At 33.7% G+C, this 26,655-nt stretch overlaps 1 protein-coding gene across 1 annotated transcript; it reads right to left on the bottom strand.

The window, feature by feature from the left end:
• Positions 1 to 1,390: 1,390 nt before the first annotated feature.
• fry (microtubule binding protein furry) lies at positions 1,391 to 25,457 on the bottom strand. Its single transcript, XM_085822398.1, has 2 exons — positions 13,144 to 25,457; positions 1,391 to 1,986 (listed from the first exon to the last, which is right to left on the bottom strand). Exon 1 carries the CDS (start codon positions 25,385 to 25,387, stop codon positions 16,499 to 16,501), a length of 8,889 nt encoding a protein of 2,962 aa, XP_085678524.1. The 5' UTR covers positions 25,388 to 25,457; the 3' UTR covers positions 1,391 to 1,986; positions 13,144 to 16,498.
• Positions 25,458 to 26,655: the final 1,198 nt, after the last annotated feature.

The following is a 26,655-nucleotide window of genomic DNA, read 5'->3' as shown; positions in this document are numbered from 1 at the left end:
AAATTCAGTCCTCTCCTGCAGAAGCGCAGGAATTAATTAATTAAATATTTCCATTTTCTTTACCTAATGTGTGTATATATAAAGAGAAAAATCTTATTTTTATAACTTCTTGTATAAAAAGAGATATGAATTAAAAATGTTTGAATTAAAAATAATATTTTATGGATTATGTATAAAATATAACTGCCCATAGTGCATTTTAAAACAAACGAGATTTCTAATAAATTATCCAGCTATGACCCTGAAGTCAGCGGTATACAAGCATAGCAAATTTTGCTTAAATATTGTGAACCTTTCCTTACAGTTGCTCTGTACTTTTAAAGTACCAACTATTTTTTAATCCCTTTAACTTTTTTATTTTATGTTATTTATTTGTTTACTTTTTCACTAACAGTACATTTTAGTTTTAATAATATATATATTATTTCATAATATTTAAGGCTTCTAGAAACACAATTTTTTTTTTTTAAAATTTAGTTCAGCTTCTATGGAATTCGTGATGTTCATAATATGCATTATAACCTTACTTATCTAAAATTCCATATCAAATCCAAAACAAACAATACTCGCTTAAGCGGGAAAATTCAGATGTTCAGCGTCGTAACTTGCGAACTGCTTGCGCCAAAATATTACAGTGACACCTAGCGGCGGAAAATGAAAATATTTTACGCATACGCAGCAGTGGAAACGCTTGTACGGATGCCGTAGGCGTGTCTTCAATTGACGCAACGCGTTCGTACGCAGTAGTGGAAACGAGCCTTAATGGGTTTGCCCACCAGCGGTCGAGCGGTAAAGTCGCTGAACACTGGTAGTTCGGTCCGAGGTTCGAATCCCGCGGACGGGCTGGCTGCATTGGCGTTTTCGTAGTTTTTCCCATGTGTAACGTATATACGAGCCAGTTTCCCTTAGAAAGTCCTCCACGAAGGCATCCCTCCCCTTAGGCAGATAGCCCTAGTGTGCTTTGCCATAATTAAATACACCACCACCAGCAATGGGTTTACCATAAGTGTATTGCTCGCCAAAATCCGTGCAACAGTCTACCAAAGTAGCACCCTCATTTCATCAACTGTATTCAATTCATAACGAACCCGTACGCACGCAACAATATATTTAAGTACGACAAATTAATATGTGGAAAAGCCGAAAGAGGAATTGAACCTGAAAGCACTTGAAATCTGAAAAGAACTGTAAGGAAAACCTGAAAGCACTTGCAAGAAAAATGCAAAATACATTTAACTTATGTTAGGATATTTTTCTAAACATACGGCCCTGTTCGTTTGTGGTTATTATATACAATTTTGTCTTGAAGTTGTCAAAACTTCTCTATATTTTCCAGATTTAAATCTTATAGAATGTGCATCGAGTTAGAGAAAAGAATAAGGAGACATGACACTTCTTCGAAAGCTGTATTAAAAGCCATATTTACGTAGAAATGGAACACTCTTACGTTGAACAATTAGTTGAATCCATGCCAAGGCGCATGAAGTGTAATTTTATCTAAAGAGTATTGAAGTATTGAACATTTAATACATTAACTAATCAAATTTAACGTTCCAAGCTTTATCTCTAAATTAACTGCCTTTTATATTTCCGACCGCTTTGAAATTTTGGTTAGAACTGATTAATCTGTGGTGCAGCAGTTCTTTGCATTTATTTTTTATGCAAAACTGACATGCCTCATGAGCTAAATAATTCAATTAATCTATAGAGTCATTAGGTTATTTTGAATGAAGAGTACATGAAAAATATGCAATGCCCTCACCGGCACTCGAACCTGAATCTCTCAAATATGTGCCGAATGTGCTAATCGTTACATCACGAAGGCATGCAGAAAGGAGAGAGAAAATATCTTATATACTTCTCCTTTTAAAAGGCGGCTGAGGATTAGGGGACTCATACACCAAGTCTTGGGGGGTGAAGAATCATCATCCACCACCTTTTAGTTCAGGCTAAGGCTTAATTTCTAAGATTAGAAGTGCCGGAACCCTATGGAAGCAAAGAGGAACAAGAGTAAATAAATAAATAAAATGATTATTAAACTCATTAATAATTTTAAAATTAAATAGTTAATTATTATCAAATTAATTAATAGCTACTTATTTGATGCTTATAAATTGTTATTTAATCAATAAGTATTATATAATTAATTATAATTTAATTGATAATTAATAGATGATTAATTATTATTTATTGAAATAATTAAAGACTGAAGTAATTAAATGAAATGAAGAGATAAATTAAAATTTAATAAGCGATTTTTAATATAATTTTATTGTTAAAATAAAATTTCTACTGAAATTGTTATTGAATTACATAAAAGAAGTGCCGCAGCCTTCTTATTCAGGACGCGTTCCGTCTAAAATTATGATTTATTACAAAAACTAAGAAGCACCGGAGCCGACATCCGCCCAATTTAAGCTCTGATTGTAGGGGAGAAGTTCTTTTATGATCACAAAAATTAAATATACTTAAAGTAGAGCTGATGAAAATTCCAGGGCGAAACAGAATGAGAGTATGAGTGGGTGGAAACAAAAAATGAGGGAATCTTGGTGAGAAAGAGAACGTTCTCTTTGACGGCGGCTCTCTGCTGATATAATTATAGCCCTCAAGCAGATGTGTGCGAGGGGTAAATGAGTCCTGAATTCGACTCCTAAGAATGAATGTAAAGTTGCTGGTTACACTTCCCCCTCATTAGTGGATACTGTGGGAAAGACGATGTATAGGACGTGCTTGAGCAGTTTATCTCAGTATTTCACTCTTATTGTACTCGCTGTCACTTAACGCACATTTAAGAACACAAATTTTCCTTCCTGCGAGTATAACTAACTGTAAGCATCGATGACAGTACACTCGATACGATGGCATTGGCGCGAAATTTACGCGTTCCTAAACAAACTCCCCCAAATTTATTGCCCTTCCTAAAGGGAAATGTTTCCGCATGTGAGTGAGAGGACTTTACTTGAACGTCTCATGTTCTCATGAGTTCGTATTTCTAGGGAAGTAGAGTATTGCAAAGTCTGCTTGTTGTTAAACTAAAACGTTAGGAATTCTAAATTTTTTTCCCTTTAAATTGTGGCTCAGTTTTACAAAAAGAAGTACCGGAGCTCATCTTATTTAGGGCTCCGGTGCGCTCCGGTTAGAATTGTAATTTATCTTAAAAATTGAAAAGTACCGGAGCCGGGTTCCGGCGCAATTTAAGCACTGGTTCAGGCGCCATTGTAGATGTCATTAGGGTTTTTCTTTGAAGTAGGAGATGAGAAAAATGAGCAATGCCCTCGCCGGGACTCGAACCTGGACCTCTTGAATACGCGCCTAATGTGCTAACCGTTACACCACGAAGACATGCAGAAAGCAGGGAGAAAAAGCTAGTTAGCTGATGATACAGCTATTCTTGCTCAAGATATTGATAAAAATATCATTTAATATCAGCTACAAAATTATCTTATCTTTGAAGACTGATTTACTGACTGCAGAATAGTTGTAAATAAGCAGAAAAAAACCAGGTAACAGGATACTAACTGAAGACAATACAGTGTTATATGAGAGGAAAAATAAAATAACATGCTTGGTGTTGTCTTAGTTAGCAAGCTTACTTTCAGGCGACATTTAGAAACCACTCGTTCAAAAATTCAGCTTTATTCCCAACTTAAGACTATTACTAGGCAATGAAAGCAAATTTTCGCTATAAAGGAAGGCAGTTTTTTCTATGAAACAGGTTTAAGTTCTGTATTACTATATGCAAAATTGAGGATTGATTTCTAAAATTACAAATGCTGCAGCCCTACGAAAACGATTTAAAAAAAGTGAAAAAATTTTATTAATTCAAATGTAAAGAGAAATAAAAACCTCTCAGGGCTCGATTAACATTTTTACAGGCCCTAAGCACTTAAAAGGTTTTGATATCCCCCCCCCCACACATATACATTTACACCAGTTTTCTTGATTTCTTCTCGCTCTGGGTTTCAGTTTAGCTGCATCATGCAGTCTATGGTAAAACCGGCAATGGGAAATTTTTTAATCTCCCCTTTCCTGAACACCTCAGGACTATTTTGTAGTGCCGATTTTCCCGATGCCCTAAGCACATTCTTATATCGCTTAATGGTAAATCCAGTTGGGTTTTCTGATTATAATTAAAGTAACACTTAGTCAATTTAGTTGGTTTTAAAATAATTTCATTATTCAAAATAGCATATAATCTAATATAAATTTCATGTTTGTGAGTATTAGCAATCTTTTTGTCACACTCAGTTATTATAAGTAGTACATGTATTAAATTTTTATCAAATATAAATATTAGTGTGAACTTTCTTGATTTGTTTCTTTATCCAATGTTTGGTGAAAATTAATAGGTAATACAAACCTCTCTATTTCAACACTGCATGTATAATATTTGGTAATAGAGATAATAAAAAGGGGAATAATTTGTTGCAGGAAGATTAAATTTGCTACTTTAGGAATTAAAATGCTGAATCTCTACAGAACAAATGTACAATTTATTTTGATTTAAATAAGATTACAAACATTCATATTCCATAGATATACAATAAGATTACCAATCATTTACAATCCAGAGACATACATAAATAAATAATTTACAAGAATAAATATATCGATTTAAATTGCATTCAATTAAAAAAAAAAAAAAAACTATTTACTACTAGAAATAGAACACCAGAAACAAGAAACTCAAATACTGAACGTAGTCATTTAATTTTCACATACATTTGATAGCCTTTTACCTGGTCTCACTTTAACCAATAATATTTAAAGCTTCTCTTTCTGTAAATCAAATTCCTATTGTTAATTTTTGGAAAATTACACTGCATTATGCTCAAGAAACAATGTATTACTTCGTCCATGAAAAGCAGTGCTAATCACAGGTTTAAAAGCTTTTCAGTTTAATCTTTGCTTGTTGCTACAAAAACATTTTTAAACAACTATTTTGCATAGGATTTTTCTTTGACTAGTTCTGATTATTTCTGTAATTTACTTTAATCTGAAACTTAAATAAACTGAAACGGAGCAAATTAAATACTGAAATAATTAAGATGTGATGAACAGAAAAACATTTCATCTGTCACTGATATTCTCTTGTTAAAGAAACATGGTTTTGTACATGAACAAGAACTGAAAGGAATGAAATTGATTTTTAGCTACATAAATAAATGGTGCTTTTCTGTTGGGAGTCGGCACTAGCCACCAAATGTTCCCAAGTTCTCACTAAAAAAAAATCACAGAATTGCATAAATTCAGATTGCACACATTAAATATTACGCATAATTTATGATACATTACTGTTATTACAAGTTCATATTTCTTATGAAGATTTATATACAGTACAAAGTCCGAAATCCGGACTTGTCGGGAATTCGGCGATTCCGGATTTGGGATTTTTCCAGATGATAGATCATCAGTTTAAATCTAATAAGATGGCATGCTGAAATTAAAAAATTAAAAATATGAAATCACGATTTATGAAATAATGAATTATTTATGATCTAAAGGGTACAAAAAACCTAAGGGTTTTTTTTTTTACGAAAAAAAAAAAAGCTTAATATTTATTTGTTTACCTTATTAAACGTTTCTTTCAATGTTAGTTGTTTTAAAATACTTCGTTTTTTTGTGCTAATACTTTCTCTTTAATTCTGTAGAGAGATAATCTCTTGTTGAGTTACATTGTTGGAAGTCTTGTAACTGCTGTTTCGAGAATTCCGACTAATTTTTCAATCGAAATTTTTTCGTTTTCAGTAACTTCTCTGTCACTTTCTCCAGTATCGGTAACGATATTTTCTGGATCTAGAACCATACTACAGATTTATCCATTCATGCATTGATTGATGATTGAGAAACATTATTATCACAATGAAAAAATTCTTTTATATCATCTTCATTTGTTACCTCCACATTTCTTTGAAAATCCGTTAAATGGAAAATTTTACTTTTTTTTTTTTTTTTTTTTTTGCGATATCTCAAAAACTTTAAAATTAGCGGCTATCGGCTATCATCATCAAATTTAGCTATCCTTGCATCATGAGCTTGGCGACTAACGACAAGTTGTTCCGTTAAATTTTAACTTGCTTCTATTGCGCACTGAGACAATTAAGCCTGAACTTTATCAGTTTAATTACTTATTATACTTATGTCTATTTTTTGCACGTGCTTATCAGATAAATAAATTCCCACATATACTTAACCCTTTGCGCCACAGTATATCCGGTCTGGACACACTTAAAAATTTGCTTCTGTACGGGCAGAAAAATTGAATGAAAAAGGATTTATAGGTTACTCTGAACCTTCTTTATTTATAGTAGATGGCAGCTCAACACAAACCAGTCCATATATTTTAGCCATGTTTAGTTTTTTAAGACCCTCATAAGATATCTTCCAGATTTTTTTTAGGGTATAAAAGGAATTGTTTGAAAAGACATTTCTATGTTATTTTCGTACTATTCCGTTTCGAGGGCCGTAAAAAAAATTGCAGCGAAAATGTATGCGCAGAAGAGCCAAATCTAGCAAACGCGCCCACTTTACAGCGCGCCAAATCTAGCAAACGCGCCCACTTAACAGCGTGCCAAATCTAGCAAACGCGCCCACTTAACAGCGCGCCAAATCTAGCGTACGCACTGATTTCAGACTGCGTAAGTTTATCTAGTTCTGTATTTCTTAGGACGTCATTGAAATACTAGTTTAATTTTTAAATCCTCTTTTGATATCCTATGGATTTAACAATTTGGGAATTGCCCATGACGAAATATCTGCAATAGAATTTTGGGTAAAGTGCAGAATCACCCACTGCTTCACGCGATTTTAAGAATTTCACATACTCGGTATCCATGTGCACATCGACCTATTTTCACTTAAAAAAAATCCCAGAATTGCACAAAAATGGCACTGCGCACACCCTTGACTTTATCTATCGACCTATTTTCACTTTAAAAGTAACAGAAAATTGACAAAAATCCAATTGTTTTTACCCTTGTAAAAAGCGGCAAAGAAATAAGTGGGCGATTCTGCACTTTACCAAGAATTTTTTCAAAGAAAAGGCATCATTCATTATAGAAAATTATGTTTGAACAACCAACGTGATAAAATTATGCTTTGGCGATAACTCGGTAGCGAAATAGCGATGCAGGCATCCATTCAGTTATGTTTAGCAATTTTTATATAAATTATAATAACGATCTGAAATAGTTATTTACTCTTATGCTTCCATTCGGTCATGTTTTGCCTTTTTTCTATAAATTATAATAATAAAAAAGTATTATATGAAATTAACTTTTCATCTAAATTAAAACATCAATCTTAGATAGCTATTTGCTATTATCCTTCCTTTCTTGCGTTAGGGTTGCCGCAATTATTTTTGGCAGCACTGGCATCAACAACAGATTGGCGATTTTTTACAGTCCTCAAAACCGAATAGTACCATTACTTTTTTTTTGCTGCATGCTAATCTCCTTATTCTATATTAGTTTTAAATTTTTACCTTGAAATATTGCCTAAAATCAAACGGCGAACCCTAGGTGAGCCCAGAACGGGCTCACTGATAATCTAGGACAACTGAGAGTCTGCATTCTTTGTTTCTCCGCATCTCATCGGTCAGTCCATTGACAACAATGCTCGTTTCAGCACTCTTTTCGAAACTCTATTCAATCAGTGTGCCCTCTTCGGGCAGACCCACAGAAATAAGCGATAAGTGCTATCTTCACAAAATTTTACTTGTGTACTCCTCTAGGCCTAATTAGACTGCCTACCTTTTTTTTTTAAATCAAAGCTCCGACTTTAAAAGGTAGCGTGCCGGAAAGGGTTAACCTTATTGAGGGCTGGGTTTATGCGAATAACAAATCAGTTATTCTTAATTCATATAGCCCTAAATGTAATCTTTGGGTCTATGAGTATCATCGACAAAATCTGTTTTTAGCATATGGAAAGAAATTTTTGGTAAATTTTTCCTCGTTAGCATTTTTTAGCACAACTGAAATCTGTAACCAGCGACAAGCGTAATGTCAACATAAAAGGTTACCACATTCCTTTATTTTTCAAATACTAACATAAAAAAAATATCGCTACATGAGTCATTACTCAAGTTGCCATGTTTTGATAAACATGCGGTAATGAAAGGAAAGTATAATAAATAATGATTCGCCAGGTTGACGTCAGATCAACGATGTATCTATGTGGAATGTTTCAGTTTGAGATGCCTGCCAAGCAAATACGCAGCAACGGAGCCAAATTACTGATCGTTCAAATTTATGCTAAATTGATGGTTTAATAAGTAACAAGGTATTTTATTTAGTGTCGAAGTGAAATTAAGAATCGGGACTCTCCAGATGTTTTATTAAGCGTGGAGGGAGAAATCAAATGCGCATGTGTAAAGCCTACGAGAAAAATTTTGTTGGTTTTGAGGTCGGGATTTTAGATCATTCCGGATAATGGACGTCCGGATTTCGGACTTTGTGTAGAGTTGATGCCCTTTAATTAGATTTTACGCTAATCATAAACATTTATGTTTGGGGCTAAGTAGTACCCTGCTAACAGAAAAGCACCCATAAATGTTTAATAATGCACCCATAATGTTTAAGAAATATTTATACATAACATACATACCTTATTAATCTGATTCTAAATGGATAAACACTATTTTGTATGCTTTTAACGATTTAACAGGTCATTCTGCTTTTTTATCCAAGTTCAGTCCCATAGAAGTCAGTTAATCAGAGGGTTAATCTATACTGATATTTCACTGATATACAGCATACATTAAAATTGTATGCTTTTTTTAAAGTGATGCAATTTTATTCCCTATGCAGAGATTATTTTTTAATTGTTCATTATTAAGTGAATTAGACAAGGTCTGATTTAAAATATATTACAACAAAATAGATAACAGAACAAGAGAAGGCTGGTTATCCAAACAGTCCTGTTCTAAGGTCAAACTTTAATCACAACTGCAGTGTGAACAAAACAAAAACAAAAATTCTTTCTCGCCCAATGACAATATTTTGCTAATATGGTTTCTGTGAAAAATATTCAATTGGCTAGTTAATTCCTCACCCCATGTAAAAGAAGACACTTTTGTTTTTCAAACTGTATACAGGCAATAATTTCAACAAATATCATGACTTCAGAAAGAAGTTCAAAAATAAGCCATGTTGGATAAGAACATTGTAATGATCTGTAATTTAAAAAAAGCTTGGAATCAAGTTTAAGCAGGAGAAAAGAATATGCTAATGAAATTGAATGGTATTGAATAACAGGAATGCAAAATGAATTTGAGAAGAAAAGAAAGAAATCTATTATAATGATGAAAATCAATATAGAGAAAGGTCCATGCAAATGATACTGGGTACCAAACGTTTTATCATGAAAGAACTGTATTATCTGTTCAAGACAAACTAAAATCCAGAAAAGGCAGAACAACTTGTTGCTAAAATAATCCAGGCCCTTCAAATATTAAATTCTTTAATTACTTAGAAACAGCTATCAGGTAGTTGAAGCAGCAAAAAGATTCTGAACTAGTGCAGTTTTTATGCCTGAAAGAAATGCAAGATATGACTGCAAGAAAAAAATTTTTTTTTTTCTATAGGACAAAAAACAATTAAAATTTTTTAACATAGAGATGACTGATTAACATCTAGTCTGATTAACATAGAGAAATATGTGCAACTCAGGCCAATTTTTTTTCTAAAAAATGCTACCTACCTTATATGAGAGGAAAACAACAAATATGTTGTATGACGCACAATATATGTCAATAAATAAGATTGTGTGATGTGTGATAACAATCAGTTTTACATTGTTAGAGCAATTATCTCAGGTAGGACAAGATATGATCAGATAATCAGCTACATATATTAAAAAGTCAAAATCAAGGTATATCATAAAGTTAAACAGAGATTCTTTTAATTAAAAAAATACTTAAAAAATAAAAATATATATTGACCCTTTTATTTGACCTCCATTTAACTAATTATAATTTGCAAACATACCTAAATGGCAATAATATATAAGTTCAAGTGTATAATGCAAATTTATTCCATAACTAATAAATTTCTCATATTGTTTCAATTGATATGTAAATATCTCTCACTTATTAGGCAAATTATGATTTACAGCACTGTTAAACACTGTAAATAATCAAAATCTACCACCCCCTTTTTTTAAGATTTCAAATGACTGTAGGCCACTAAAACATATTAATAATTCATAACATATAACACTAGTAAAAGCAAAATTAAACATTACTTGTGTATGTAATAATATATTACACTACAAAGAAATATGAATAAAATCAATTTACATGTAAAAAAAAAAAAAAAATCATTAAACCAGAATGAGCAAATTGAAGCATCAAATGTAAGGGTTTGAGTTATAAACAAAACACAGGTAAAAAGTGGTAAATATCAATATTACTACCTACATAAAAAGAAGAAACAACGTGTTAAAAAGTTATACATATATATATGTGAAAAACTTTATGCACGTATAAAAACCATCTGGAAATCTTGAAATTTAATATGCAAATATCTGTTAAGACATACAAGCAAATGACAGAAAATGCGCAGCCAATGAACAGATGGACATAGAAAAACAGCTCCCAAAACACATATAAGTTACATAAGTACTTATGTTCATTGGCTTACATTAAAAGAAGAAACAACGTGTTAAAAAGTTATACATATATATATGTGAAAAACTTTATGCACGTATAAAAACCATCTGGAAATCTTGAAACTTAATATGCAAATATCTGTTAAGACATACTAGCAAATGACAGAAAATGCACAGCCAATGAACAGATGGACATAGAAAAACAGCTCCCAAAACACATATAAGTTACATAAGTACTTATGTTCATTGGCTTACATAAGTACTTATGTTAACTGTACAAAATTTTTACAAGAAAAAGATTTATGATTACATGTACAAGATTTATGCAAGAAAATTATGCAGACACTGATTTATTAAGTATATTACTCAAATTTATATCTTGAAAATGGCAATTCAGTACGTCACTGCATCATAAAAGAAAGTTCTAAAAGCAGTAAGTACAATTTAAAATTAAGAACTGAGAAAAAAAAAAAAAAATACCAGAAAGTACAGTGGCGTAGCTAGGGTAAGGCAAGGGGGGGACATCTGTCCCCGGGGCACAGCATCGAAGGAGTGCCAAATTGATGCTACAAACTTTTTTAATGAAATATTTTCCATTTTTGGCACACAGAAAGGGGCACAAATTCTTCAGTTGTCCCCGGGCGCTGGAAACTTTAGCTACGCCCCTGAGAAAGTATCATGCATTCATAATTACATCAAAAGAATGAATAAAAATAAAAGAGCCAAGTGTTACTGAAAAATTAAAAGTTATGTTCTCTTTCAGTTGGCAATTTTCCTAATCAATTTTGAACTTATTTGGTGATTCCAACTTTTAAAATTTATTCTATAATATTTTGATCATATTAATTGAACTGTTAATCACAATAAGCAATGTATTTTCCATTTCTTTGCATACAAACAGCAGGACTTTTGCAATTCCATAACAATATCCGAAGAATAACATTAACTGTGCTCGTATTAAGTGGTACAAATAGAAACTGTACAAGTAGAAAATGATAACTAATTAGAAATACTATAAATTTTTAAGAAAAAAATATTTTTGGAAATAAATAATTAATTAAAACTTAAATCTCTTTTCCATTTCTTTGCATACAAACAGCAGGACTTTTGCAATTCCATAACAATATCTGAATAATAACATTAACTGTGTTCATATTAAGTGGTACAAATAGAAACTGTACAAGTAGAAAATGATAACTAATTAGAACTAACTTAAACTATAAATTTTTAAGAAAAAAATATTTTTGGAAATAAATAATTAATTAAAACTTAAATCTTTATTAAAAAACTTCAAACTTTTGTTATTTATTTTAAAAAAATTATTTCTATGTACTGTATTTATAACAATGTTATTAACCACAAAAAAAAAATATATATATGCATGCACATATTTTAACAAATTACATATACTATAATATTTAAAATTAAGAAGTGAAAAAAAATACCAGAAAGTTCATTAATAACTTATTAAATTCCTAAAACTTGTTTTCTAGTATATTGACAAAGAAAAAGTCTAAAGAAATATCTAAATAAATATTTAAGGAAGTTTAAACTTTAATATACATTCACAATTAATAAATAATTCATCTCCATGATTTTAAATACACCATCATTTCCTTAATATTATTTACTAAATTTTAAAATTAGGCATTCATTCAGTACCTGACAAAAAATTCTTAACATGAAATTTCAGATTTAATTAACAAGTGTTTATTCATTTGCACTGGAAAAAGCACTGGTCTACTACTGTTACATAAAAATAAGGGTACAAGTATATTTACGGGCACCCCTTGGCGAAAATTGGTGATTGTTGGCAGCACATAGATGCTGAGCTTGTTCAATTCTGTTATTGTTATTTTTGTTTGTGCAGCGGCGATTTTAGCACCAAAACTCGCCACTACACAAAGACAAAATAATAAATTTTTCTGAGATATAGAATTGCACAAACTCGGTATTCATATACACACTGACCTATTTCACTTAAAAAAATTCACAGAATTGCACAAACTAGGCATTGCACACTCTCTTGATTTTATCCATATACATGTAAAGGAGCACCCAATTCTAGGTAAAAGTATATTTATGGAACATTCAACTACTCAGGTTTATTTATAAATGAAACAACAACTTGATGATAAACAAAACAACAACTTTGCGATACAAGGGGTACCTTTCAGTCTACTCTAACCAAAGTTAACATTCACGCAAGCTATATATTCTCATTTGAAGCATTATAGAAACTTTGTGATACAAGGGGTACCTTTCAGTCTACTCTAACCAAAGTTAACATTCACGCAAGCTATATATTCTCATTTGAAGCATTATAGAGAAGCAGCTCACTTACAAGCATTATTTAGTTTTCTAAATTATACAAGTGTTTACTCAAATTTTTCTGAGATATAGATTTTCTAAGCTTATCATGTAATACAAAATAAATATTGGTACTTAACATATTAGTGCAACCACCTTGTGGCAGTTTGTCAATTTTTTACAAATGAAAAAGGTGATTTAGTGAATTTTCAGATTACAATTTACAATGGATATGGTTACCTAAAAAACTGTTATGCACATGGTTGCCAGAGTTTGGAGACTTCTACTAGGGTGGTTGCAAAAGTATGTAAGCACCTAAATAGTCACACAAGATATGTCTCGTACTTGAAGTGTCCTAAAACAAGGGTACTTTTTAGTCATTAATTTTTGTAAATTAAAAATTAGGCAAATTTTTTCACAGAATTTAGTTTCAATCGTTCAATAATAATAGCATAAAAAATTTCAGATCAATATAACTAAAAACCTGAGCTTGTCAGTTCAGAATTTAGTTGAATAAATACATAAAAGCCCATATTATAGACTAAAAATTAATATGAAATGGTCTGAAACTAAATATTTAGAAATAACTATGCATCATGAATAAATAAAGAACTCTTACAATACATCAATAAAACACCAAGATGATACAAAAAGGCTATTATTTTTAGAATGGCATAGCATAATATTATATTCGATGCAGCCATGAATGATTATACATTACACAATGTAATTTATAATTTCTATGTCTCTTACATGATATTTTGTAATATCAGGAGAAAATTAAAAAAAATAATAAATGTTAAATTGACACCTTTCATAATAAATAAGTGTCGTTAAGAAATAAAAAAAAAAATTATAACTTCTGATTACCTGCACCCTCACATAAAGTCACCAACTCACTGGTGACTTTGAAAAGCATTCATGCATTCAAACGCAACAAATTTTTTATTAAGTCATTCACACAATACTTCCTAATTATCTACACCCTCATTAAAATGCCATAAACTCATCGACAACTTTGAAGAGCATTCGCAAACTCAATGGCAGGGCTGGATTAAAAATTAAGCACTATAAGCATGTGCTTAGGGCATCAGGGAAAAAAGACAAAAAAAAAAAAAAAAAATTTCCCATCGCCACTTTTACCATGGAATGCATGGTGCAGCTAAAAACCCAAGAAAAGAGAAAAAATGAAGAAAGAGATGGATAAACATATGTGGAGGCATCAAAAGTTTTTAAGAGCTTAGTATCTTTAATAATCTTAATTTGGACCTGCTCAGTGACAACTAATTTTTCACCAAACTAGAGCACGAAAATCATCCGCCACTTTAAAAAAGTTTGTGAATTAAGAATTTCATGCAAAAGCAGTCAAGCAATAAAACTAAAAAGGCAAGAAATGCTGGTTATAAAAACATACCTTTTTCAAGAAATTTCTTCCCATGTACTTTCTATATCTTTTCACTTAGAAATAACATCGGAGAACTACAAAAACTTAGCAGCCATACAAGCTACCATTGCACACTGGCCAAAACAGACTTGGACTATATACATACATGAGTTGCCACATAAATATATTTTCACAAAAATCGGATTTTTGTCTCGTGAATACTTTTACACAACTTTTCGAAAGGGGTGTGATAATCAGAATTAAGAAGGGGTAACTCAGCATTTTTTGTACACAAGTTGGACAATGCTTTTAGATAGAAAACAGTTCAATATAGTTTACTACAATATGACAAACGCTACGAGAAAAATAAATTAAAATTATTGTAATTGTCTTAAGCAATAAAAAAGCATCCAATAAAAAGCACTAAGTCATGACATACCTGCACACTATTCATAAGACCAAAATTTCTCATTCCAGCCGTACTTGACATAATGTAGTACTCATTTTAATCTTGAAAAGCACTGTTTAAAGTAACCAAAAATCTTTAAAAAAATTTTTTTTCACTAGATTGTTTGAATGACTTAGCCCAAAGTGTTTCATATTTTATAACAAAATATAAAAAATATCAGGTACAAGAATTTGATATCATATCTGATATAACCAGGGGCATAACTAGAGGGGGGCATCTGTCCCCGGGCGCAGAATCCAAGAGGCGCCAAACTGATGTTACGACATTTTAGAATTAAATGTTTTCCATCCTTGGCAAGCAGTAGGGGGCACAAAATCTTCAGTTGTCCTTGGGCACTGAAAACCCTAGCTACGACTCTAGATATAATAGTACAAATTAGATACTGATAAAAACTGTACTCTCATCAAAAACATCTCTCACCCACCCCCCCAAAAAAACTGGTACTTGCACACTAGCCACAACAAATTATAATCCCCAGCATTACAACCCACAATTCTGCTCCTCTGCAGTTAATAAGGCAGATCTAGAAATTGATTCATGGCTTTGATTTTATGCAAGTATTGTGGCAACTCTAAAAGTTGTCATGGGTGATACTCTTCACAGTGCATCACTGCATGGCAGCTAATATATAAGTACCTGAGAATTTATAGCAATACTGGATTTATATTGTGCCAATAAGCATAACATTAGCTCTCATTAGAAGGGGCATATTAAAAAACATAAGAGAAAATATTTTAATAACACTTAACAATTTCCTGCTTTCATTATAAGAGTGTTGCAATAAAACCATATGTAATCGTTATCTATGTATAGATAGGGATGGGCAAATTTCATGACAGTAGGAGCTGCATGTTGAAATTCAGGAAAACTGAATGACTGCAACTGTATATTTATAGCATTCTAAAGTAGTAAGTATTCTAAAGTAATCAATGTAGCCTCTAATGATTAGCATACCGTGCATAATATGGAATCCATTAAAATTACAACATAATGCAACATTAAAAAACAAGGTTATGGAATTTTTGGATTTACTGAACTAAAGTACTGACTGTTTTACCTGAAAAAGTACAATACCTGATTCTGTTCAGATTGTAATTAATTAGGGGTTAATCTTCGGATTATGGTAACTTTTTTGGCGAAAATTTGGCGACTAACCCTGCTACAGCAACCTCCTAGTTTTTTTTTTTTTTTTGGATGCCATTTTGTTTTCACGAAGTAAAGGCATTTTTTTTTTTTAACTCAAAATTTTTTTCCAACAATCTGCTAGCTGAATTACGCTTATGCTAGAACTTTTATGGAACAAAAGTGCTTAATCATGACGAAGATCAGGTGCGAAATTGGGAGAAAGTGCAGAATCGCCCACTGCTTGCTGCATTTTTAAGAATTGCACATGCACGGTATCCATGTACACGTCGACCTATTTTCACTTAAAAAAAATCCCAGAATTGCACAAAAATGGCATTGCGCACACTCTTGACTTTATCCATGTACACTGCTAACGTCCTAGCTAGTAACCTTTATCGCCTTACCAAAATGTCGCCAAACTACCTGTTACTATATTCCAAAGATTAGCCTTAATTAGGTTTTAAGTAAAATTATAAGCTGTTGCAAGGCAAACCATATTTAAAAGTTCAAAAATCTGCAATTAACAGTACCTGGTGCAGATAAACTGTACGTGTCTTAATTGATGAAAAAAAAATGTTGTACTGCATTTCCAATAAATAATTTCAGCACTCAGATCTGCGAAAAGAGTGATCATGGTTTCTTTCTTGCTGTGAATGTTCTAAATTATGCAAAACTGATGACAACTGAAGACTAACATCCATTAGAAGACGACAAACATCTGCTATATCATGTTCTTCTTGCGACATCATGAAAAAGCCTGTTCGATTTTCACACAAATGTTTTGCATATATTCCAAGTATAACATCAACATCATCTTCTTCTGAATTTCCAAACATTGAGCCAGGAAATAAACTACGATAGCAATGTAAATGTCTTATGGCTTTTCCCCACTTATGAGAATGTACAAGATCAAGTAAAATTGCTTCAGCTTCTTGCTGAGATAAAGTTGACACTTCAGGTTGCTCAGAAGGTGATAATCTATCACTCTCCGTATCTTCTACTGCTCTCATTACTTCATTCTTTACTAATGTAATGTCCTGTGACAAGTCAACAATATGTGCTTGTTGAACACCAGCAACTAGTAGTGATAAGAGTTTAACATAACTTTCCAGTAAAAGTAAAAGTTGAAAATGTAACTTATATAAACATCGGCAAAGATCAACCTGATGTTCTTCAATTGTTCCTTCAGGAATAGCTTCACCAAGTTGCTCTAGTTTATTAGCAGATTTCATACTATCCATGCATTCCATTGTATGTTCTTGTTTTTCTAAGAAAGTTTCCCAATGTTCTTGTATCTCAAGAACACAAAATTTATGTCGTTCAAGATTTAACATTATTTCTGGATCAATATAAATAAAAGGACATTCAACCTGACTAATGAGAATGTCAAGCATTGTAAGAAAATGTGATGCAACATTTCGAAAAGCATCTACATGGGAAATCATCTGACAACATTCTCGTGTTAATCTGGTTACTCTTCTAAACATCTCCTTAAACAAACGAGACATAGCCTGGTATGTGTTTGCAGCAATATTTCCACTAGTATCTGTCATCAAGTCTCGTACATGAGATCTCCATAAATCTTCAATATCTTCTGAACCAGGTGGTAAATGTATTGCTGCCAATGGTGAGAAACTGGGTGAAGTGTTACTCAAAGTTAAATCTCCATCACTCGCCATACTATGAGTTGAGCCAGAGGCTGGACTAATGGGTCTTCGCCTGTGTTCAGACAGTGGCAAGGAACTTGGTGGAAATACGTATCCACTACTACTGCTAGGTAAGTCAGGATGCACATCATCTAGAGGGGAAACACTTCCCATTTCATCATCAGATGATTCCTCCTTGCGAGGACTCAGAGTTGAATTACTCATATTCAGGCTCAATTTTGGTTTTGAAATGTCATCAGCACTACCATCATAATTCGTAAGCGATCGTCGACGAACACCCCAATTGAAATTATCCATACTTTCTCCTTCTTGGCTTTCTAATTCATATTCTAAGAAATCAAAATCTTTGAAAACACCAAATTGTGCATGTTCTGGATGGCCATCTTCAAGTTTACTATCAGCAGATTCATTATTAGTAGCTGATATTTCTTCAGTGCTACTGCACATTGAAGACTGGTGCTCAATGATATCACTACTCTGGCTAAATATAACAGATGGACTTTTTGGCAAACCTACTCTTTGTCCACAGCTAGTGAGTAATCCAATTAAATGTTCTCTTGTTCTAGCTTGGGAAAGCCATGGACGCTTCCAACCCACAGATCCATTTTCTGTAAAAGAATGATTATGAGATAGGCTACGTCTAGGCGAAGCAGTAGATCCTTCTTTATCTCCTTCTTTAGGACTATCTTTCAAGAGATATCTTTGTCCAACTATAGGAGTGAGAGACAAATCAATAGTGAATTCCATTGTTCTACCAGGCAATTCTCGTTTTGTTCCAAATTCTGAATCAGCAAAAGACGTATTAGATGCAATGCTTACACTATCAGCTGCAGAACTGCCAACACTAAAAGGAGCAGGTGGCGCAGCAAGTGTTGACGACCGAGTAACAACCAATTTCAATATTTTCAAAGCATCTTTCCATTGTGGGCCCTCAATAAATCTTGAGATTACTCTTAATAGATCAGAATTGATAGCCTGAGCAGAACAAGTTACATCTAAATAATGCAACACACAATACAAGATGCCAAGGACATGTAGTGTAAGATTTTGTGGCCCTTTTTCTAAAATTTCAACTAAAAATGTAATCAGATTTAGAAATACATGACAATAGGCATCATACAAATACTTAACAACACATTTTGTCCACTGAAAGCTCTCCTTGCTAAAAGAACGTCTGCTGTACAACATCATGACAGTAGCCAGATTTTCTAATTTTTTTGATTTCTCCATGCATACCTGAGCTATGTTTTCAGCACTCTTGATACACAGATTATTGGGATCATCATAATTTAATAGTAAATAAGGTAGTAAAGCCATGACATGAAATGGGAAAGCCAAAGACTCTGATGGATCAACAATAGGAATATCTAACAAACCAGTAAATTGACTTAAAATTTTGATGGTACCATCAAATGTGGTAGGTGATGCACACCCTTTAAGTAGCAGTGCATGAACACCAGGAAAATTTGACCATTTTATTTGCATTTGTATTTTCTCTAATTTTTCTTGACAATCAGTTCGTTCAAGAGGTAATTTTGTCATAACTTTCTCAAGTAACCTTATAGCTAATAAAAATTCATGTTCATAATCTGATTCTAGTAATGAAACAGCTATCCAAAAAAATTGAGCTAGAAGTGCCATTCTGTCCTCTTGAGAAAACTGTTCATCTGCCATCTTTAATGACTGTGCACTTCTAGATCTTCCCAGATTATTTGAGCGTAATCTAACATCAATATCAGTACTGCTACGGTTTCGTAGGTCTTTTATTTCAACTGATGGGGAATCTGGATATTTTCTTCCAGAATATGATGTACTACGTTGATGATGAACTGACATGGGTAAAGGGTTGCTTGAACCGCTACCATGCCCAGAATGAGTAACTGTTATTGGTGGAGCACTTTTACGATTACTCTCTTTATTGAGATTTGGAGTTGATTTGAAGAAGTCCTTCATGATATCACTTATTTTGAAAGCAGAATCTAATGAAGTAATTGCTTCCTCAAGAGTGAGCATCAGTTCAGTAACATAACCTTGCATATCCTCTCCTTGTTCTGTCACAGTTTCAACAAGACGTGACAAGATATCTGATAACATTCGAGCATTAAGAGGCACTTTCAAAGCTCTAAATATCTGAAGTGATCGCCCAGCATAATGCCGTGATGAGCAAGAAAGTGCTAACTGTAGGGCTATCTGAGCCCAACGATCTTGAATATGAGCCATTGGAATAGATTCCTTAAATACAAATAACACATGCTGTAAAAATGTTGTTAATTGTTCAGCACTTTTCACAGACCATACTTTTGCAGTGATATCCTCATAGCTCCACAAAGCATGACCTTTCTTTGCAGCTAGGAAATCAATTAGAGATTTTATAGTATCATTAACATTTGGAGTGATGCAGCTGCTATCTAAAATATGAGTTTTTGTGGCTTCATGATTTGCAAGTGTTTCACATGAGCCATTATCTTGCTCTCGGCTTGAATTGGACTCAGTTTCATATACAGACGAAGCATTTATTTCTTCAGTAATGTCCGGTTCTTCAAAAAGTTTCTGCTCAGTGAAATTGATTTTTGTCACTAAAGTCTGAATTGGAAGACCATAACCTAGCTCTTGAGTCTTATTATTCAAGAGGATTTTTGCAACACCCAAGTGATCTTCATGTTTCGTTAAAACAATTAATAATTTTAACAAAAGTGTCTTACAGTGTTCATGTACTAGAGGACGTGTATGATCTAGACCTAGAAATATAACATGAAGCATTAACGGAACATGGGGAGACCAATCAATATTTATACCATCTAAAACATCAGCCAACAGCATCACAGCTAAATTACAACGATGAAATCCAGTAACAGGTTGAGAACTATCTGGAAGAAATTCAGTTAAAGGAGCATAATATCCACCAAATTCTGGCATTGGTAAAGGATGTGGCTGAGGTGTTTCTGGTTTCACGTTATCCTCCTCAGGAACGTGACATAAAAGCAGAAAATTTTCTTCTTCAACTGAAGAAATTATAGTATTTTGTCCATCATCACTAGCAGTTGTAGAAGATGGACCAGGATTGACTTTACCAGTGTTTGCTATACTACAGGTATTCTGAACTGATTCAGATCCACAAAGATCTTTTCTGATTTGACTGTCTTTCTCACAACCACTCTCTGTGCTGTGTCTTTTTGTATGAAGAGTTCCTCGCTCAAGAGTTATTTCACTCCTTGGAGCATCCGGCTGTGAGCTGGACCCTCCATCATCTGAATGACTACTTTCTTTGCGAACACTAGTTACTCGAAAGAATGGAGGTGTTTCTGTCCTTTCTATCAGGCAGTTTAATGTTTCTACAGTTTGCATATCAGCCATCATTTCATCCAGTAATTTTTCTGGTCTTGCTTTAGCCATAAATAATACAACTCGTTTGGCATATACAAGCAGTTCATTTGAGGCTAGACCTGTTATTATAAAAAGATATCTAATAATAATTTTTAAATTATTTGGCCAACATTTGCACAAGGATGCCCAGAGTTCTTCAATTTCATGAGGATGGCTATCACCAAATTTAGCAGTTATGTAAAAAAGATTATTTAATACCATTTCTGTTGCTTCTGCTGAACCCCAACCTTCTCTACGTTCTAAAGCAATACTCTGGCAAGTTTCTGTAGAACAAAATTCTTGAATACGACTCAGGTGAGGAAGTGGGCTGCAGTGAGTAATATTAGGGTCAACCAACTCCATATTGTACAGCCAAGGTAAAATATATTGTAATAAATTCTGTCTGACTGGTGGGCGTGCAGTTTGAAGCCTACTAGTTATTTCAGAAAATATTGGCATAGTTAACTCAGGATGCATTTGAGCTAGATGATGTGAAAGTTGCATTTGCGTACAAGGATAGCCTGATGAAAATAATGCATCGCAAAACTGAGGTGGCTTTTTTCGTAACACAACATTTCTATTTACAGCATCTGTTTCACCATCAACAGGGAGAGATGTACTAGATCCAAAGAAACGATGATCTAAAATCTGGAGCAACTGAAATGCAGTTTCTTGGATTTTGGTTCGCGGACACCCAGTATTGAGCAACGTCACATTAATAATTGCCATATAATGGTCACACGGATATTCCCGCACACTAAAAATTGTGGCAAGTGCATTGAAACAACCATCAGCCATCTGGGTATCACCAGTATAACAGCAGTCAACTAACCAATCCAATAATGTGCCACAGTCAGAATTAAATTCCAATAAGAGTACTACAGTTTCTTGTCCTAATTGGTATACTTTTTCAAGATCAGAATTCAATAGGCCATTTAACCAAGCATAAAATGGTCCTTCTTCACCAATACCCTGAGGATCAAAACAAGGTCCACAACACAAAACAGCTGACATAGCTTGTAATGCGGAGAATTCAAATTCTGAGCATGGTTCTTCTTTTACAATTTTTCGGTCACCTATACCAAAATGAGAACTATATTTACCACTCCATGAAGCAAACAGATAAAAAAGATTCCTCCATAAGTCACAGCCAAGTAAATTATGCCTATTCTCTAAAGAAAAGCTTTTAATAAGTTTATGGATAAATCCACAAAAATGTTGTTTAATTTCTTGCACAATACTTGGAACATCTTTATCATTTTCTGTTTCAAGATATAAACGTGCTCCATCAATATATTCAACAAATGTTGTATTCAAAGAGGAAGCATCTCTATCAAGGACACTATTACTGATACCAAATGTCCCTTGCTCCGCAATAAGTTCCAAAACACGGGCCAACTGTACTCTAAGAACATCTCGACGCCGACGTCGTCTAACATTTTCTTGTTTCCGATCTATGGCTTCCCTAATATAAACAACTAATTCTTCCATAAGATCTTTTACAGCTAAATGATTAACTTTAGATAATCCAAGAACAATAGCATCTCGCATGTCAGCTTGCTCACTTCTAAGGAGTGGAATAATTTGTTTAAAAAGACTTGATACTTGAACCCCCATATTATTAGGAGACCGACTGTCAGATCTTTCAGAACTTACGCTATCTGGTGATGAACTTAGATTCAGTTCAGGTGCAATAAATCTCATAGGAGGAGAACAGTTTGGAGGTGCAATTCGACAGGCAAACATTAAATAATTTCTCCAAAGAGTCAGATGCAGTTCTCTTTCATTAAGAGCCTTTTTCACAACTGTTGGTCGTAATAAAGATGCTCTATTATCACTTACAGGATTAAGATCCAGATAACTGAAAAGAGTCGTTATCCTTGAATATATTATAGGCCAAGAATGGGCAACAGCTGTTGGGCATCTTTTCAATAAACTACTATTGTCAATGAAACCTAACAAACATACACACCAAGGATCTATTCCTGAATTATCTGTTATTTCTAAGTTACTAGACACTTTATTTGAACCCTCTGTTATATCATGAATTCCTGATGTCCACACTGAACTATTTCTTTCTGTCAGCCACTGAAGATCAATGTGAGAGGCAGAAAGCAAAGCTGCTTTCTCGGAAGGTGGTAAAAGTGGAAGACACTTTTCTGCAACTAAAGGACAACACTGATCAATGGTTTCAGCAACATAATCTTCCTCACATGTTGGGACTAAAGTTTTCAAAAGTGCTTTAGTTTCCTTTAAGATATGAACAGACAATCGTCGAGGTGGAAGTCGACAGTGACAAAGCATTACCAAAGCCACGGCTTCAATTAGATGAAGCACTGAACATAAATGATCAATTTTATTCTGTTCACGAGAATCCTTCCTGAGAGAATTTTGAGACTGAGAGGACACAGCATTCTTCCAGTTTGTAAGAAACTGTAATAACATACGTAATGCATTATCAAGAAGTTGAGGGAATGTATCATTCACTTCCCGTAACATAAATTGCACAAAACCATAAATAACATCTTCTCTCCAATCAGGAAAATCAAGAGTCATATTCTGAAGAGACTGAAAAGCTAATGCTCGCAGTTCCTCATCCATGTGTACTGTAAGACGAGATAAAAGATCAACTAAATCATGACGACTCATGCCATCAGGTATTAATCTGGGAACAGCTGCAACACATGTGCGAAATAAATCTATTTTAGGCTTCCTTTCACCAGTTATCATATCATCAGGTTCTTTATTGATATTTTGCACAGTGGTCATCATAAGCGGACGACCAAACTGAACATCTAAAGCTTTCAAAATGTCATCAAATACTTTTCTCACATATGGATGATAGTGAGACATTCCAATAGTTCTAGCTGTTTCATCAGTCAGCATCTTATTTAGGAAAGTCTTTTTAACTCGAAGAGTGTTTCCTGATGGCAAAACACCAACAGTTCTTGGCATAGGAGGATCGCCTTCTTTTTGCTGCAAGCTATCAGCGACAACTAAAAAGGCTCTCAAAGCAATGCTCATACGTTCAGGCGTGAGAATGATTTTAATGGGTCTTCCCACAGATAACAAATCAAAAACAATTTCCTTCATTGCAAAGTCTAATCTTTCCTGAGCAATGAACTGTATTATCTTAACAAATATATTCAAAGGTGTATCCCTTGGTACAACAGCTTTTGATCCTTTAGGAAATAAGGAATTAACAATACTCTGTAGTCGACTCTGAGTAGCTGTGTTACTTTCACATTTAATTCTAATCATATAAACCCATAATAAACGATAGAGTGACTCTAGAGCAACACGACACATTTTTGGATCTCTATTTTTTAAATGAGATAAACACATGGCTAGAAAGTAATGCCAATTTTGAAGAAAAAATGGCTTTTGACTGACACACAACAAGCAAGTAACTAATGGAAACAGAGCTAAACTATGTTTCTTTTTTGTACAAAGATCTAATGTATGTGAATACAACATTTCTACAAAGGTTTTCAAACAAGGTACATTTACTTCATTTTTAACAGTAGCTGCCACAGGTACTAAAATTTCAACAAATAATCCAGCTAAAGCATGCTTGATATCTTTATCTTTCACTTCAAGAAAGTAAGTTGCACATTCTTGCATAAACTGGAATGATGCTTCAAATTCTTCAATTGGCACCATTTTTACACGAAAAAATTTCATACCCATTAATAAACTAATAATACTATGAGTTGTAATTGGACTCGGTTCTTTACTACGAAGCTCCTTCAATTCTGCCATAAAGCGTTTCCTAACAGACTGAAATCGCGATTGCGCCAAAACACCTATGACTTCAGCATAAAGATCGGCTATTATATTAACATTCTGAGCATTTGGACCTGTTTGTGCTCCTTCCCTGAATCGAAAATGCTTGAAAGCAAGATTTTCTATGTAATTTACTAAATCATCATGTCCTGGATGTACTGACAACTGTTTCAAAACTTCTATAATCACCAAACAAAATATAAATTCAACTGCAAGATCTCGTCTTTCATGCAAATAATCCTTTTCTGTTTTCTCTTGTAAATCATTTTTATTTTTGGAATCTGCTCTCAGCCTATGTTCTTGCGACAGGGAAGAATCAACTCCTTGACGATCATACCAAGCGAACAGAGTTCGTAACAGAGATGGCAAACAATGCTCCGCAACCGAACCAAATGCACTCAGAAGCTGATCAAACAGAGCATCTTCTCCTCTTTGCAGCGATTTTGAGAGGGGTCTTTCTAAAGGTTCCGCAAGAACCAAATCAATTTTCCGTTCAGCTTGAACTGTGAATTCTGCAAACAGAGTTCTTAGAATAAACTCACCAGGTTTCACTTCAATGTCAATATTTATACCAGATGGAAATGTCTGCCGCTCTTTCCTTACACCCCACGGAAGCTGTGACTGTGTACTGATATTATAGCAATTTGATTGCGTTCTGGCTTCATTAGAAGCCATGGTTCTCAAAATCACTAAACTACAACATGAGGAAAAATTCACTACTTATCCCACTGTTGTTTAAACGAGATTTTTGACAGCCAGACAGACAAAGTAGACAGATATCTTCCTTTGCAGTCTTTTCGCCCGCAGGGCGAAAAATCAAGCTAGAGTCAAATAGAAAATGCCCATTTTGTTTGAGAAAAAAATAATTATGCAGCATTTGATATGAAATTTGTTAAACGCCATACAAAAATGTGTAATACAAAATAAAAGGAAAAGTAAGGCCGATACAATACAGAAAAAAAAAATCAAATTATAGGTCTCAGTAAGATAGAGAGTATGTGTAATGATTACACTAGCATCTACAGTCGGTCACAAAAGTATTCGAACACCTGTATCCTATCAGAAAATGACAAGATGGCGTTTTTTTTCTCTCTCGTGTTATTCCATCCTAGGTTTTCTTCTTCCCCCATCTTGTAAAAACTGAAAAAAATGGTCACGATCTCTCTTTGAATTGGGAGGGGTCGGCACTTTCGCCGTACCTTTTTAATATTTATACACAAGACATCCCTAAAGACCCTTCTGTTCATCTTGCACACTTTGCCGATGACACCGCCATACTTACTAAAGCCTGCACAGTTATCGCCGTAAGAAACCAACTCCAAAGCTATCTAAAAAAACTGGAAAAATGGTTTACCCTTTGGAAGATTAAAATTAACACTGATAAAACTAAGGCAATAATTTTCCGTAAAGGAAACATGAAATAATATCCTCCACCCCCTGAAATATTTGACGAAGAAATAGACTGGATTAATGAAACCAAATACTTTGGAGTCACCCTTGACCAAAAACTTACCTTCAGAACCCACTTCCGGTCCGTAGTACAAAAATTTAAAATCACCACAGCTACTATGCGACCTCTTCTTGGTAGAAAAAGCAACTTATCTACTAGAAACAAATTAATTCTATATCGCTCCATACTGCGCCCAGTCCTCTTTTATGCAGCACCAATCTGGGGACATGCAGCTAAAACCAATATTAAACAATTACAAATTCTACAAAATAAAATTCTACGAGAAATTATCAATGCTCCTTGGTATATTCCAAACGATTAGCGGTCAACTTCTTTTATTCAGTACAAACCCACAGTAATAGCCTTATTAGCACTCTCAGACACTCTCCGCATCCCAGAGAAAAACATCGTTGCCCTTGTGACATCCTTCCCACATAAGAATCACAACCTTAATTGACTCATTCACGCTAAACTCAATCTGCGGTTTACCACC

This window comes from Stegodyphus dumicola, chromosome 8, assembly GCF_044657685.1.
Source record: "Stegodyphus dumicola isolate Sdum_Otavi_A_Nest chromosome 8, ASM4465768v1".
NCBI classification, from domain to species: Eukaryota; Metazoa; Arthropoda; class Arachnida; order Araneae; family Eresidae; genus Stegodyphus; species Stegodyphus dumicola.
The sequence above is the reverse complement of the archived record's forward strand: the minus strand, read 5'-3'. Positions and strand labels throughout refer to the sequence as shown.